Raw genomic sequence first — 16,726 nt, forward strand, 5'->3', positions numbered from 1 at the left:
TTGTTGCTCTGCTCTAATAAAAGCTGAATTGTCTTCTTTGGCCCTTTAATACTGCACGATTTGTATCAATAACGTCATGGTTAGATGATTCACAGTCATTTTCTGTGTAGTATCAGCCCAGCACCCATGATACTGCCCAGCAGAGCAACACCAACATCACTCGCTCCACCCTTATCAACAAACTCCAGTCATATTGATGGGAACAGATCCCTCAGTATCAGAGGCCAGACTTTTCAGACTGAAAAAATAATGTTAATGGAAATGAGTTTGTCCTTTAAACCTGAGCTCTGCAACTATGACAAAGCACCGATAGGAGCAGGACAGCTGCTGTGTCAATGTCCATATTGATCCGATGTCCATCACTTATTGTGGGGAGAGATCAAACCCCCCACCTCCACATGCTCCTTCCCTTCCTCCCTTTGTGAATCTCTATAAAGCAGCAGGGCTACAGGCCAGCTGTGATCTGAAAACTGAAAAGGAAGAAGGGGAAAAATGAAAACAGAACTCCTCTGTAACTGGTTGGGTTTATCAGTACATCAGGATTTTTTATTGAGAAGGAGACACTGACTACAGTCTGAGACCAAGAAAGAACCAATCTGTGGGTCTCTGCCTTCAGTCTTGTATTTAATAACTTAAAGCATGCTCTCTTGGGTTGAGATCAGGTGACTAATTTGGCCTTTGAAGAATATCCCATATCTTTGCCTCCTTTCTTTGCTCATTTCCTTCTAGGCAAGAGAGTATTGCCCTGCACACCTCACAAGTCCTGGTACTTCTGTCACCAGTCACATAATGTATAAACCCCAGTGACCCATTCAACTGTCAGCCATGCCATAACATGAACATGAGCTGTTCCTTTGCTTCTCCATACTTTTTTCTTCCCTTTATTCTGGTGTAATGTTTAACCTTTAATCATTTATCCTGCTTTCATTTGTCCAAAGAATTTGGAAAAAAAGGGGGAAAGAACCTTGTTTCTAGCAAAGTCTAACCTGGCCTTCTTGTCCTTGGGTTCATCCAGGGGTTTGCACCTTGCTGTAAACCCTCTGAATTCACATTCATACATTTTTATTGTTGATTTAAGTCTTTTTATACATCAAACTCCTTGTTTTGTTCTTCACTCCTTTAGATGTTGTGAATTTAGCATCTTGTCAGCATCTGTTTACACCTCATATTTAAAACTACAATAAAAAATCTGCTTATTGTTCTTTGAAATATTGAGGAAACACTGTCTTCCCTGAAGAGTTAATGCAATACTTAAGTTCATCCCCTTTAAATAAAGCTGAAAGTTTGCAGTTCAATCACATATTGATTGGTGGATTGATTTGAAATCCACTGTGGTGCACAGAGGCAAAATTACAAAAAAACCCCAACCCTACTATCATATTTCTGAACAAGATTTGATCCATATTGATCCATATCAGTTGTTCAGTGATATCCACCCAAAACTGCTCAACAAGAGGACCACAGCATTCTCCACAACCACAGCAACACAATTTTAACGATGCATGATCACGTTTCTTCAGTGTACAGGGTTTGGCATAGCTCCTGTGTAATATTTATAATTGCAGTATTGTGTGTGTGACACAATTAGATGTTTTTGTTCCATATATTTTCATAGAAAGGTTATTACCCAACCATAAAATTGATTATCAGCTCTTCTATTAAAGACGGTCAAAAAAAACCCAAACAAACATCTGTGTGTTACTCTAAGTTTACATACACATACATGACTGGTGAGGTTTCCCCTTGCTGTACTTGTACCATAATCCAATAACTGGCCACATTCTCAGTTTAAGTGGTGGGCACGTCTCTTACATAACATGGGAAAGTGAGGGTCTGACCTCATTCATGGTCAGTGAGGATCAATAAAGAATTTAGTTTCAGCACCTGCCAATATGCTGCAGTTTGGTGGGTGGAGTGATGTTTAAGCTCTGCGGCCAGATCAATGAAGTAAAAGTCATTACTGGGTTATGAATGTTGGTAAGGGTGTGGGTGAAGGGGAGCCAGCTTTCCCCAAAATCTACCATCATTGGCTGAGGGCTTTATCTGCTACCACCCATGCCCATCCCCACTGACCCCTGAAGTGTCCAAAAGGCCGGCCTGAATCGTGTGTAACCTTTCCACTGACCTCCGTGGAGGGTGAGGCCTTTCTTTTTTTTACTGCCCTGATGGGGGGTTGTGGAGAAATTAGGACTTTGGCTCTTCAGCTGAATCACACAAAAGGCTCCAGCAAGAGAGATGTAGATGAGTCCTCTCCACACGCTACTCTTCTTCACCAGAAACAGTTCACATGAAATGAGCCCTCCCCCCAACAATAATAGGGCTGTTATACAGTGAAATGTAGCTTAAAATGAATCACAGCTGGAAATGAAGAAGCAGAACTCAAAGAGAGAGATTAAAAAAAAACAACAGCCGGTGTGAGCTGAAACAACACCAATTTGTTCATAAATGTAGTTTTTCATATTTTGTAACATAACCTCAGATCAGCCAGAAGAAAACGGATGAATTAAACACTTCATATGCACTTAAAAGCTCACTGAGCTCTCTATGCTTAAAGCAGATTTAAGATGTTAAAAGTATCTCTTACAAAAGTCTGGGTTAAAATGAGTCCAGACTTGCAGGTATACCACTGACTAACTACAATTTGTGTTCACTTCAAAGTATGGATGTTACTGCTCTCTTGTTTCCTATTATAGGACACACATTTAAACAGTACCATGTGATTTTGCCGACATGCTTTGGTTGTATCCACACGTGCAGACATCTGCCTGCTTTTTTCAACTGTCAGTGTTTTTCTGCACTTGTCCCTTACAATTAATCTGTTAAATAAAATAATATTAATAAAAACATAGCAATTTGGTGATGCCCCAGCTGCTATGTTCAGGAAATCTGATTGTGTTTCATCTCCCCCAGCTGGAACAAGTCAGTACTACAACCACAGGCATGTAAGAACATGCTGGATCACTATAGATCACGGGGTTAAATCAGATTTAGACAAGCGATTTTTATTTCCACACAATAGTCAAGTTACTTTTATTTACAGAGCACATTTAACCCAGCATGCTCTCCAGTTAAGAACCCAAGTACTAAACAGTAAAACTCACACAAACAAGTGACATGATAAAAATTTTAAAAAAGCAAAGCAAAAATTACTCTATTAGTGAAAAACACAATAAATGCCAAAGCTGCTGAAGTTTAATCTGAGGATCAGAATGTGGAAGAAAGGTAATTTAAGTGACTTTAAATGTAGCACGGTTGTCAGGGGAAGACGTGCAGTATAGGGCCCTGGGTGGTTTCAAGCCCAGGCTGTTACATTTCAGACATGTTACATATGGCCTCAGTTATCATCATAGTTAGATTTTTTTCTTCAGTTTGCCAACCAATCTGCACTGTAAATATGACACACTAATCCCCTGCTGTGAAGAAAAGGCAATAAAGAGGCTGGACTGTCATTCTGTTGTAAGGCCTGTAGTTAACATTAATCAGTAACTTCCAATTTAGACATATTTACACTGCTACAAAGAACCACTTGTATGTAACCTCTTCATCTCTGAAATAAATCAATCATGTTATTGATAACAGTGAATGTGAGACAGGAATTTTCCATGACTTATTGAAAGCATTTAATTACTATGTGTTTATACACCACTCTGCATTTAATCATTAGTTACTATTAAGCTCTGGCTCTCTCCCACAGCATGTCTTTGTCCTGTCTTCCTCCCCTCACCCCCCAACCAGTTGGGGCAGATAGCTTCCCCTGTCTGAGCCTGGTTCTTCTGGAGGTTTCTTCCTGTTAAAAGGGATTTTTTCCTTCCCACTGTCGCCAAAGTACTTACTCAAAGGGGGGTCATATGACTTTTGGGGGTCTTCTCTGTTTTCTTTGTATTATTATTATAGGGTCTTTACCTTACAATATAAAGCACCTGTTGTTGTGATATGGCGCTATATAAATTAAATTGAACTGAATTTATACTCTAGACTTCTTTTAGGCAGCCTAGAACATGGTGTCAGGGGATAGCACTTAGTGGCTGTCAAATGTGGGGCCCCACAGGGATCAATGTTAGGACCACTTACCTTACTCAACTTCACTTCTCTAGCATTTTCTTCCATGTGAAGTATCACTTATTTTGTACCAATCACTATTTGAGCCTCACTTAAATGATTATAATGCTTTACAAAAGGGAATTCCTTTTGTATGAGCCATGCCAAGGTCAAAGTTAGATGCTCCCTCTGATCCTCTTTTTCATGGTTACAAACTTTTGAAGCTAACTGAACTAAGCTGACTTATTTCAAAATGCTTGTGTTATGCATAATGTAGCATTAGACTTAACAAAAGACTTTGTGAGCCTATTCTAAATATATCAATCCTCTAACAGATATAACATGAGGGGAAAAAACAACTTTCAAAGGGTAATAAACTTGGATACTTAAGTTTGCATTTAGTGTGACCTGGCCACTTTTGTGGATCTGTAGAGGTGGAGGTCCACAAATTTGGTACTCTTTTAAAAAAAAAAAAAATAGTTGCTACTAAAACTTGTCTGATTTTGAATCTCAAGAATCTTTCAAAACTTACTGGCTCCCTATCAGAAGGACAGCAAAATAAGGTAATAATAAAAAGGAAGAAGAAGGAGAGACTGGATAAGTGTTTTTACATGTCTTTATTTTTCCAATACATTTATATTCTGTGTTATAGGCCATCACATTGGGATTTAACAGCTACAGTTTGTTCTGCCCTTTAAAATGTTTTACATACACCATCGATGATTTAATGCACTTACAGGTGTTATAATAACAAAGTTTGATATATCCGAAATGAAGTACGTATTAATTAGTCTTCAGTAGGCAACAGGATGTCTATTCATTTCATAGACCAGCGAATTCAATGACACATGACAAATAAAAGGCATTGGTATTTAAATACCATTGAAAGGAGAGAATGTGCTTTTCTCTGCAAAAAAAATGCTCTCAGCAATGCTCACATGTAAACATCTGAAGAGATGTGCGCTTAAAGCATCGGATCATGATTTTAAAGAGAGATTTATGCAGGCGACAGATTGGCAAAGATTTCAGAAGTAAGACTCATCAATATTAACAAAGTGCTTCACTTTATAAAAGAATAGGTATATAAAACTGTCGTCAGAGACAAAAACCAGCCCACAACTTTCTTTCCTTTCATCACCGACCTGTAAACACGGCAGTTATGTAAACACGTGTCTTACCGTTCAGAAAAAGTTCAAAGTACGGCTTAAGCACAGTTACTTTCTCACAAAGTAACTGCATACAAAAGGTACTACAAGTAATTAATTTTGAAAAGAACAATCTGTACACATTTTAACAACCAACAATATATATATATGTTTTTGTAAATTGCACTCTTAAAAATAGAGCACTTTGCTGCAATTAGACACCCTTGATGAGTAGAAGACAATAAAATGTCATTCACTGACAAAAATCAAAGCATAAAATCTAACACGCCGTATTAAAACTGTATAAGTCAGTCTGTCTGCTAACGTTTATGCAAAGCTAAGGAGCTCTAACGTTAATGTACATTTATTTATTCTTCTGCTTTATAAACAGTCAGTGTTGAACTTGAGCTCGAGGAGCTATCGAACGAACAAGAACAGATACTGACTGTAGAGATGCATCGAGACCTGTTCGACAACACCGAGCAACTCCCAAGTGGCAGTTTAAACAAATGCAGTCACATTTGCATAGTACATCAGCACAGTCCAACACTGCAGACAGTCACTTCTCCAAATCTGCACACAGACAAGAGCGTATTTAGTCTGTTACTGGTCCGGGTTTTTACACATCACGACCACAATGATTCACCAAACTGACTGACGGCAGTTGCTCACATTCCTACGTAACCTGCACATTTTCTGCTAGAAATGCTTCTGAGGTCTATACATATATATATTTGGGACACTGCATCAGTGCTTCAAAAAAAACTGGAATGGAAAAAAAGTAAAAAAATAAATAAAAAGAAACTAAATGAAAAAAAAAGTTTAATCTTTTTTGTTGTTTAAGGACATTTTAAACTGTTGAACAGAAACACCCAGTTAGTGTTTAACAGCAATGGAGACAAATTAAGTGGCGAGCATGGCTTTTTTTTTTTTTAAGCATTAAATTCTTGCCTTTGCTAGAGCGCAATAGTTTTTACACCGAGCATGAAGGACCTGCATGTAATAAAGTGACAACATAAGACCCAAAATGAGCTGAACACGACTGTATAAACAAGCACGCACAAAAGCCGTGAGCTCCGGTTTACTACAAAGAAAGAATGAGTTTTGTGTGCACCTCAGGCGTAATTCAGACTATTCATTCACATGTTTTTATAGAGAAAATGGGGCCTGATGAAGTGGAAATGACTTACTAACATTAAACACCTACTACTATTATTAATAACTAAGGCAGTGTGTAATGTACAAACAGATGAGCTTTCTTGTTTCTAGAACTCGGCCAGGATTTTTTTTCCTCTGAACTTTCACCTTTCTTCTGATGCAGATTTTCTTGCAGCTTTTGATTCCACAAATCGGTCCATCACATAATCCTGCTCTTCCCCTGCCATCTCTGATCAGTTCCTCAGTTTCACATTTGGTACAACTACCCTTTTTTAAATGGCCAAATTAAATAACCTGAGGTGCAAACAGTGGTTTCATTAACAAACCCCCCCCCAAAAAACCCCAAAACAAAAAAAAGAGTGGTTACATCCATTCATGTCTAAAGATGCAGTGGAAAGACTTGTTTATGTATTTACAGTTTCAAACACTGATGTTATTAAGAGAGGACAATCTGACTGAAAGGATGTGTGTACACATCTGTCTTTATGCATGTGGCTGGGCAAAAAGTGAGTAAAACTAAATCAAACGTCCATTTTTAAAATGTAGGTTTTTATCATAAACTGTACAGCTGTTATTCACATTCAGATACTCTTATCGCTTCACAGAATCAAGTTATTTAAATATATGAGCATTTTCGCAGAACAAATAAGAGTGAATACACCTTTGAGCGACTTGCATCAGAGAATTAAATACTAGGATAACCTGATTTGTAAACTTTACAACACGCAGGGTGACGTAAAAACACCTCCATCACTCCAGATTTCATGTCTTTTCTTCAGCTGGGCCCCGACAGAGGACTCATGTGAGTCTTGTTGCTCTCCATCTTCACAGCCGGCAGGTTAAAACCTGAGTCTGATACACAGCTTTTTTGTTGTTGTTATTTTTGTATTTTTTCCCAGGGGCATCACGCAGCTTTGCTTTACTACAATGACAGCAATGTCAGTTCAGCTCATTTCCCACGTATGCACTAATCCACCCCGTCGAAGCCTTGTGCATTCTCTATAGCGATGTTAAGCTTCTCCCTCAGTTCCTCAAAGGACTCGTACGGAGGAAGGTCCAGCCGATTAAAGCTTTAAGAAGCAAAAGAACAGACAAGAGTTAAAATTTAAGCAGTGGCAAAAAGGGAACACGCAGGAGCGTAAACACTGTGATGTGCCAGTGAAACTAAGAATGACAGTAATGCGCCACTAGTGGGCTTCCACAAGTCTGCACTATGAGATACAGTAGGCAGTTTGAAAGCAGCACAAAACATGGATGAAGTTTCTGGTCTGGGAAGTGAAGCCAGTGCTTAAATCTGCATTCTTTCTAAGACTCGTCTGACTGCATGAAGATTTCTGGTTGTGCAGAAGTTTATGAAAAAACTGCCTTCAGCTCTCCTGCTCTGCGACTTCTAGCACTTTCCTGATGACTTTGCAGCCTTAATCAATAGTTTCTGGTCATGCTGAATAGAACATGAAGTTATAAAATGTGGTCATTATTAGAGTAGTAAAGGACAGTTATCCAGGGTACACCGCTCTTCAGAAACCCAGGTACAATCTCACTGCTCACACATCTCTGCAGACAGTCATCTACATGTTGTAGCTCTGTAGTGTCACCAGGAGGCGTTGTTCCAAATGTGTGGACAAACAGGTCTATGGGCTACACCTTAGAGTGTCATGTCTGACTTCAACACAAGCTTGCTTATAACAGCACCTCACTAAACAGCCACATTACAGTGGGTACATAGATGATTGATACCAGTCTCTTTTCAACAAGCTGCTCAATTTCAACACAAAACATGGGCAAAGCAAAGTGATGCTAATGCTTTAAACTGGCACTCTTTCTAAAGGCCAGTAGGGCGATGAGACTCTGGTTGCAAAGAGAAGCCAGAAAATAAATCTATGAGAAAGGATTTACTTATTATTATTATTTATAAATAAATAAATGGATAAAATGCCATTTTCTATAAATGTTCTGTAAGGCACAGTGTTTATTGAAAACACATCAGATCTCAGTGGGGGGGGGGGAACCCCCCAAATAATGTTGATATCTATACTTATATGGACTAGGTAATGTGTTAGGAACACCAACTATTAGAATATGTGCTGTTACAACTCCGGGCCTTCGTGCAGGATTTGTGTTGAATGAGTTTCCTGGGGAGAGGCTCATGGGAAAATCTGAGTAAATCCAGTCTTTTTGGGTTTGTGGATCCCTGCTGTTTGTGTGATTTTCCATGTATCTTTCCAATTTTACAGGGGAGATTGATGGGCCGGTGATTGGTGAAGGTGTTTTTCTGGAGTATGATTAATTGTTTTAGGGATTCCCACCTATCACGTAATTCTTGTAAGGTAACAGTAAAAAATATAACAAAGCTGAAATGGCTAAACTCAACTGTGCTAATACTACAAGCTTCACTGCAAGATCCAACGCAAGAAGAGCAGAGGAAGAAACAAATGTGCTTTTATCCTTTTTAAAAGTTGGCAAAAACCTTCAATAAAATCTGAAATGATCCTTTGTTAAAAACAACTGTGTCCAATATAAAAGGGAGAAAAAAACAGAAGAAGAAGAAGGAAATAAAATAAAAAAAAGAGCAAAGCACAGTGAAATGCTTACCATGTGTGGGCCCTGGGAAGTTTTTCACGTGTTCCCCAAAGCTCGATGGTGAAGAGCTGCGGTCCATTAGAGCCTGGTAAATAAAACCATTAAAAATCAGATGACAACAACAAACATGAGTTCAAGTGGAATTAATTTGCAAGAAACAAAGAAATCAACCCAAGGGCAAATAGTTTAAAAAAAACCCCGTTCATTTAGAGAGGGAATAATTCTAATCTCACCATAGAGTTCAGCAAAGCCATTCATCGGGACCCTGGATGTTCCCGTCACAAACTGTAAGAGCCGGATTCGCTTTTCTGCATCCATCAGCAGCACCGCCTGTAATAAAACAAAACAAAAAGCATGAAAAAAATACATATCAATGAAGCTTTTCTGCACAGACGTCCCTGCCCCAGCTGCAGATTATTAGCCACAGGTATGGAAACTTGTCTCACCTTCCAAAACCACAGGATAACCATGTGGTTGGAGCAGTAGCCGTTCTTATACTTTGTGTTCGCTCTCCAGTCGTTCACGTCCACATCTCCAAGACCACACATGAGCAGCTGTGGAGGAAAACAAAGCAGATACACTGAACATTTTCCATCCCTGAGAAACAATTTTGGGGTTTTTTTGCTAGTTGGATCAGCTAAAAACTCACCTCGAGCTCATTCTCATCAAAGATCTTGATCAGATCTTGCGGTACCAACTCAAAGAAGCCCTAAAACACAAAGTATACCAGACTTTTATTCCTTTGTGTGTCTTTAATACCCGTACCGTGTTTAGCAAGTTTAAAAAAACAAAACCACTGTTTACCTCCTTGAAGGCAGTCATCTGCTTCTGTATTCTGTTCACAAACCTCCACTGAATCACCAGGCTGTTAATCACAAAACGGCATGTCAGCATCAAACTGCATTTACACACACACTGAGAAAAACAAAACAAAGTAAAAGCATTTTTCTTACTGGATGTATTCATCCTTGTTTTCATTGGTGACGACAATCTCTGAGCCATCGGGTTTCAGGTCATGCTGGTGAGTCTGAACAGGTGGTGGTGTAAGAAATGAAGCATCAGTCAGAGAGACACAAAGCCGCGTCACAAATTAAATTAAAATTAAAAACAAGGACGTTCAGCAGACCTGTCCAAACAGCTCTTCATCTATAGTGAACCTCATGTCCAAGTCTGTTGGGTCGTGCTCCAAAATCCACTTCAGGGAGTTGAAATATTCACCGTCCTGAAAAGAAAAGAAAAGAAGACATTTAATTGAAAATGATCTACATGACATCCAAGATCCCGAATCACACCAATGCAATAATTACTACAGTCATACTCACAACAGACTCCATGTCCTGGAGGGTGATTGGCTTCCCCAGCATCATCTTGTAGAAGGGCCGAATGAAGAAAGCTGTGAAGTAAACAAATACGCAAACACTTACAAAGATATTTACTGGTGACGTTTTTAAAAAGGTGCAACAAGAGCAGCTCCCATCAAGCCAAACATGCCTCCCTCTTCCATTTACATTTCCAAACACACGTGCTAACTATAGTCAGCTGATTGTAAGTGTGTTTTCCTGCTCCTCTTCCTCTTGTTACTTTTACTCTCTCTGTTACGCATAGTGTTAGTGAGAGTTAATGTGGGTGAAACAGAGCACAGGAGAGCAGTGAGGACAGACTCTACCACCGAGCTGAAAGTCAAGTATGTATATGTTACAAAGAGCTTTTTTCTTTTATTCTTTGCTTTTTGGCAAAGCTGACCACTCTGGAGTGCACTGTGTCATCTGTTTCGAGTGTCCCCTCTGTTGGCTTTCTCAAATTATAAAAAACTTGTGGCACCAGTGTGACCTCTCAACCTGAAGATGAACCTACGGTAAAAAATCCTGGTGAAAATCCTAGGTGATTTTCAGAAAAGTTGAGACGTGACCCTGAAGATCTGAGAAACCTCGACATCGTGGTCACCGAGATTTGAACTCGTCTGAGATTTTAGTAGATGTCCCTATCTGACGAATTTGAAAATCCCATCTCAAGTTATCTTGAGAACAAGGCGACATGGGATTTTCAAGGCGACATGGGATTTTCAAGGCCACGGGTGTCCACGCCAACCACCTGTCTAGTATTGATTTCAGGAAGTCATCCCCTCATCCTGCGCTTACAGTGGTAAATGGTGCAGCCATTGAAATGGTGGATAATTACAAGTACTTGGGGGTTGTTCTTGATAAGACCCTGTCCTTTGAGTCACATCTTGCTGCTACAGTGAAAAAGGCCCAACAAAGAATGTACTTTTTAAGGAGGTTGAGAGGTTTTAAGGTTTCATCTGAAATGATGACTCTCTTTTATAAAAGTTTTATTGAATCTGTTTTAACTTTCTGTATCATTGCTTGGTACGGTAGTATGTCCATGGATAATAAGACCAGACTTAACAATCTGGTTAAAGTGGCGGGCAAGATTTCAGGGAGGTCTCAGGTCCAGCTTGTGGACTTTTATAACAGGCAGGTGCTGAGGAAGGCAACTTCTGTCCTGTTGTGTTCAGATCATCCTCTCTTTAACGATTTTCAACTGCTTCCATCAGGTCGTCGTTATAAAATGACTGCAGTGAAGACAAAGTGACACAAATTGTCGTTTGTACCTAGTGCTATTATCTTAATTAACAACACTAAATTGTAAGTGTTGTTGCCATTGCACATTGCACTTTTTTCGATGGAAAATCTAGGTTGTTTTATCAGGCTTATATTATATTATAGTATTTTTTTAATGAGTGTACGTGATGTGTTGGTTGTATGTTTGTTGTTCGTTTTGACATACTGCGAATCAATTTCCCGTCAGGGACAATAAAGTTGACCATTGACCATTGTATGGTGACGACAATACCCCATCAGCCTTTTACAGCTAGAGGTAAAAACAACTTGAGAAAGCCAGCAGCCTCAAATGGAGGGACTCCTACCCAGAACCATGCACAAACACCCAGAAAAGTTACCAAAATGCAAACAATAAAGCGCAGACAACAACACACAAAGAAAGACAGTGAGGTAATTTTTTCACTTTCTTCAGATAAAAATACTTCCTGCTGCTACATGAAGAACTCTTAAAATATCTGACCATTTTCAGCAGCCATGTGACACTCACCATCGAGGAGTTTGCCGTGAAACACAGCCATGCCTGCCACGCGACCGATGAACTTGAAGTAGGTCAGGTGGTCCTCGTTGCATAAACCTGAGTTGGGGTTAATCTGAAGTGTGTAGTTGTCCCTAAAACATAAGGCAGATCAGGAAAGTGTCTTTAGTAAATGCAGTAGTACTTGCATAGCATTTTCTACTCAATTTGAACACTCAGAGCTTTCTGTCTACAAGTGTCATTCATTCATACAATAGCATTTTTTAACCTGATGTTCACACTCTCACAACTTTAGGTTCAGTATCTTGCCAAAGGTCGTGGAAAACGGCATTGAACCACCAATCTTCCCACAGGTCAACAAGCCGCAGCACCAAATGTTAGTAGGAACAATTACTACTTTTGTGGATCCTAGCCCAGATAGCCGGACTGAACATTCTCACATGGTTTGTAGTGACACATTTTGGTTCACCTGGATTTTTCTGCGTGAAAAGAAGCCAAATCACAGGGAAAAGCTTGTGCAAAATCATCAGCTGATTCAAGCCAGGATAAATGATCTACAGCTGTGAAAATGCCCTTAGAGAGCTGGTCCAGGCCTTTGCTGTAACATATACCACAGTTATTTGATGTGCTTCGTATCACCAGGGTTGGAGATTTTGATTGAAACTTTTTTCAGCCCACATTTTCACAGCCAAAGAGAGTTTCGATTGCCTTTTGTGTGTAAATGTCTGCAGCACCTCTTCCTCATTCCTCTGTGTGTGTGTGTCAGCTCTATTTTTTTTTCTCCCTGTGTTTCTCTGTTGTTCCCTGGTGTGAACGTGCTCTGTGTCATTTTGTGTATCTGGGAGTGGCTGAAGACTCCCATGCCTGTGGCTGCTTTTTGCATAAACCCCCAGGTTTACGCATTGCTCAAAATTCGTAGTACATCTCCCCACCGCTTTAAAATTAGCCTCTTCCTCTCCTTTTCCCTTGAATGCATCAGCCCCCCCTTTTTACACTTATCCCACTAGCTTCCTGTCAGCCTCTTATCTGTCATACTCCCCCTGACTCACTCATGCTGCTACAGGACTCAACCAGTTCCTATTTACAGTGAAAATGAAGGTTAATAAAGCATAATGACCTCTAAATATGCCCCCTTAAACAAAAATACATCATCCCAAACATCGTTACCTCACAGAGACACATTGAAATTAGCAGTGATTTAATATATCGATCTCGGGAACTGTACAGAAGTCCTGGATTTGAAGTAAATACAAGCACTGACATCTTTTTGTCCACATTTTAGCTGTCAGTGTAGAGGATGCACATCACTCGTGCAACATATAATTGCTTAAAAATTTCCAAAAGTGGGAAAACTACAAGTAACAACAACTGAATACAAAAATAAAGACTCACGTGGCGGAATACTCGAATAGCCCGTAGTACGGGTTGAACATCTCTTTGGACATGAGGAAGAACCACTCCCTGGCCACGCCACCGTAGTCCAGTCCTTTTTCTCCATCAAACTCCACCCACAGTCGTGCCTTCAACAGGTCTGGCCTCTTGACCGAGAGGATGCGTCGGTATGAGTCCTCCAGCACTGCATTTCGTTTCAGCTTCATCTCAAAGCGGTTTGGGATGTCCGCCTACATTTAAAAAAAAACAAAACAAAAGCACAGTGGTGAGTTTTCGGTTACCTTTAAGAAGTTATGTTGAAAATCAGTGTGGCGGAGGTGGTATCCCTGGGTCAGCTGCAGGGGAAAAGTGGTCAAGGGGGCAATGCCAAGGAAGGCTGGAGAGATAGGTGGTGGGGATCTGTCTAATGAGGCTTCTGCCTTTTATAAACAGTAAAGCTGGAGAGCAGAGGGAAGTGTGTGTGCTGACAACCAACTGGAAAGTCGAGGAGCTGGGTGCCGAAACATACATGTGTGTCACTTCAATAAACACTTCTAAGTATAAAATATCACAGTGTGTCAGGTCGATCTCTACAATCAGTAAGAGCTTTTGAGGATGCTCACCGGTTTCTTCAGCTTCTTCTTGAAGTAGTCATACTTCTGTTTGTAGTCTCTAGAGTAAGGCACTGCCTGTAATCACCAAAGGATGGAGGTCAGCAACAGCAACAGCAACAGCAACAACAACTTTCAAAGTCATACTCACTGGTCCAGTTATAGCAGCGTTCTGCAATCTGGGATCTTCCCATTGTGTGTTCTTTGTGTCTATGAAATAAAATATATCAAAAAGCATATATTAACAAGAAAACAGATTAATGTACTAATCAAAGATGTTTTCGACTTAAACACATCATACGCACTGTGATCTATGTAGAAGACCCTGCCATCACTGTGGACCCTCTCCTCCCAGCCAGGCTAGAAATGAAGAAAATATCAAATCTATATTAATCAGGCAGATTAAATATCACATCAGCAAACCAATCAGGGCACCACATACAGTGTTCAGCCACAACAGTAAAACCACCATTAGTCTCAAAAAGGAAATGCAGTGATGGATAGTTTGAAGCACATAAACAGATTAACGGGACAATTATCTCTAAATTATATCAAGGAAACGGAAACGCAATGATACCAATTACATTCAAACAAAACAGGGAAACGAAATAAACATAGAAACAGCTGATGAGACATCAACTAGCTCAAGGAAATGACTAAACATCTGATTTTTGTTACACCTTATGTTAAAAGCAAGCAATCCTGGAGACAGTGTGGTCATAACAACTCCCACATATTTTGGAAATTAAGTAAAATTCAAGTATTTCAGGAGAATATAGGTGTAGCTCTAAGATGCCAGGTTATGAAATTTCAGTAGATGTCATGGTACTGTACCTTGGAGCAATTAAAGAGGGTGTTGTTGTTGTTAAAAAGTCATTTTTGCAAAAATATTTCTTACCTAAAACTATAACAAAGACCTGGGATAAACTTGACCCACCAGGTCTTAAACAATGGGTGAAGTAACATCTTTATAAAGAAGAGGACGATTTTCTCGCTAAAGGCCTAAAGGAGATGCCTTTTTACAAAAGTGGAAGAAAAGAATCACCTTTATGTCAACTGAGATGGTTAAGGACAGTTGGGACAATATATTCTGAGAATGTAGCGATGCAGTGTCCCACCTGTGCTTTTTGCTAAAACTTGAAGAGAAAAAAAACCTTAAACACTGGCAGGTGGACAGGTGGAGTAAATAACACTGATAATCTTGTTAAATTTGGGAAATGCCAAGGAGTGGCAGCAAGCAAACGGGCAGCCAATGAGCTGGACACAAAATGTTTTCATAGACGGGTAACTGACGGATGCTGACAACAGTGGTCTAAGAGGATAAATGGTGAAGGGTCAAGTGTGCACAAAGTTAACTGCTGTGCATAAGGGGAGGAAGGTGGATCCATGCGATCTGATCCTACAGAAGAGCGAATGTAGTAGAAATTGATGAAAACCTCAATTTGGGCTGCGAGAGAAAGAAAGTGCGTCACAGCTTACTGTGTTGTCCACTGATATAAAAAGCCTACAGTGGGATGAAGATGAGCCACGGAACAATGAAAGAAGATGGGCCGTTTGTATATTTTATTTATATTTGTCTCTGTATTTATATATGTGTGTGTGTGTGTGTGTGTGTGTGTGTATATATATATATAACAGTTCTGTAACTGTAACTTCGGTCGTTGCTGTGCTTTTTTTGGAAGTCGAATTTCCCAGAGGAACCCACCCGAGGGATTAATAAAGTTCTATCTTATCTTATCTTATCTTATCTGATGAATCACTTATTTTCTCTTGCACCTTTGTATTAACTGGGAGAGGTATGTGAAGCACGCAGCTGATGGATGCAGATTGGCGCTCTGGGTAGTTAAAAAGAAATCTGCTCTTTCATCGTTTCAGAAAACAAAACATTTATTTTAAAAATGAAATGAGAGTCTGATTTTATGCACTGCATGGCTAATGTAACACATTTTGTCACATGCTTTAAGTGATTAACACATGTACATTTCTATGGAAGTATTGTGAAATGGTCATGTGTTTAAATTCTTTTACCTTAGATATTATAATGTCTTTAGGGATTATTTTTCTCATTTAATTTTTTTAATTAAATTTTACTTGTATTAAACATCCCATTCTGAATGTATAATTTTTTCCACAACATACTTTTTCCTATAAATAGCCATATGTTGAGAAAAAATTCAATAAGAATTTCTTTAGACCACACAGCCCACTGTGTATGTGGCCCGCAGTGGCCTGTTTAAGCAGGAAAACTGCAACTGTCACATGACAATTTCAAAATATGACCTCTTCATTCAATATTTCCAGAACAAAGTGTTGACTTGACCTCAAATCTGATAAGGAAACTATGGGATATGCTGAGAGACTCAGCAACCTTGAAAAACACTGGACTTTAAAAGTTTCCTTTGCCAATGTCTCAGTCCCCTATTTTGAAGATTTAAAGATGCGTTGGTGGCGCAAGTGGACTGGACTTCACTACGCATGGTGGTCTTAATGTTTTGGCTAGCAGGCTTTTTCCCCTGATAGGTAATCCTCAAAAGTTGATGCCTGTGTTGCATCTTGTTACTGAACTTACCGGCAGAGGGCCAAGATCGGAAGGATCAAGCGAGGATCTCCTCCTCATTTGTACAGGAATCCTTATCCTGGGGTCTTCCTGTTCAGAGAAAAACAAGCAGGGTGTGTTTCAGTCAGAGAGGAAATCCTCACACAAGAGATGGTGGTGAGTTACAGCTT

At 39.6% G+C, this 16,726-nt stretch overlaps 1 protein-coding gene across 2 annotated transcripts in view; it reads right to left on the reverse strand.

Moving 5' to 3' along the window:
* Positions 1-4,654: 4,654 nt before the first annotated feature.
* The window catches only part of nedd4a (NEDD4 E3 ubiquitin protein ligase a), a 42,151-nt gene continuing 30,079 nt past the window's right edge, over positions 4,655-16,726 (reverse strand). For both annotated transcript variants that reach the window (XM_085373982.1, XM_085373904.1), the window contains 15 exons: positions 16,569-16,646; positions 14,305-14,359; positions 14,151-14,209; positions 14,012-14,077; positions 13,410-13,639; positions 12,030-12,151; positions 10,244-10,314; positions 10,048-10,143; positions 9,875-9,948; positions 9,726-9,786; positions 9,571-9,630; positions 9,368-9,475; positions 9,155-9,251; positions 8,934-9,006; positions 4,655-7,411 (listed from right to left, as the gene is read on the reverse strand). In XM_085373982.1, the coding sequence (XP_085230108.1) occupies positions 7,309-7,411; positions 8,934-9,006; positions 9,155-9,251; positions 9,368-9,475; positions 9,571-9,630; positions 9,726-9,786; positions 9,875-9,948; positions 10,048-10,143; positions 10,244-10,314; positions 12,030-12,151; positions 13,410-13,639; positions 14,012-14,077; positions 14,151-14,209; positions 14,305-14,359; positions 16,569-16,646 (1,353 nt within the window). In that variant the 3' untranslated portion in view covers positions 4,655-7,308. The remainder of the gene's footprint in view (positions 7,412-8,933; positions 9,007-9,154; positions 9,252-9,367; positions 9,476-9,570; positions 9,631-9,725; positions 9,787-9,874; positions 9,949-10,047; positions 10,144-10,243; positions 10,315-12,029; positions 12,152-13,409; positions 13,640-14,011; positions 14,078-14,150; positions 14,210-14,304; positions 14,360-16,568; positions 16,647-16,726) is intronic.

This window comes from Diplotaxodon limnothrissa, linkage group LG1 (assembly GCF_057381915.1).
Source record: "Diplotaxodon limnothrissa isolate DT_005_m linkage group LG1, D_limnothrissa_male_GT1.1, whole genome shotgun sequence".
NCBI lineage: Eukaryota > Metazoa > Chordata > Actinopteri > Cichliformes > Cichlidae > Diplotaxodon > Diplotaxodon limnothrissa.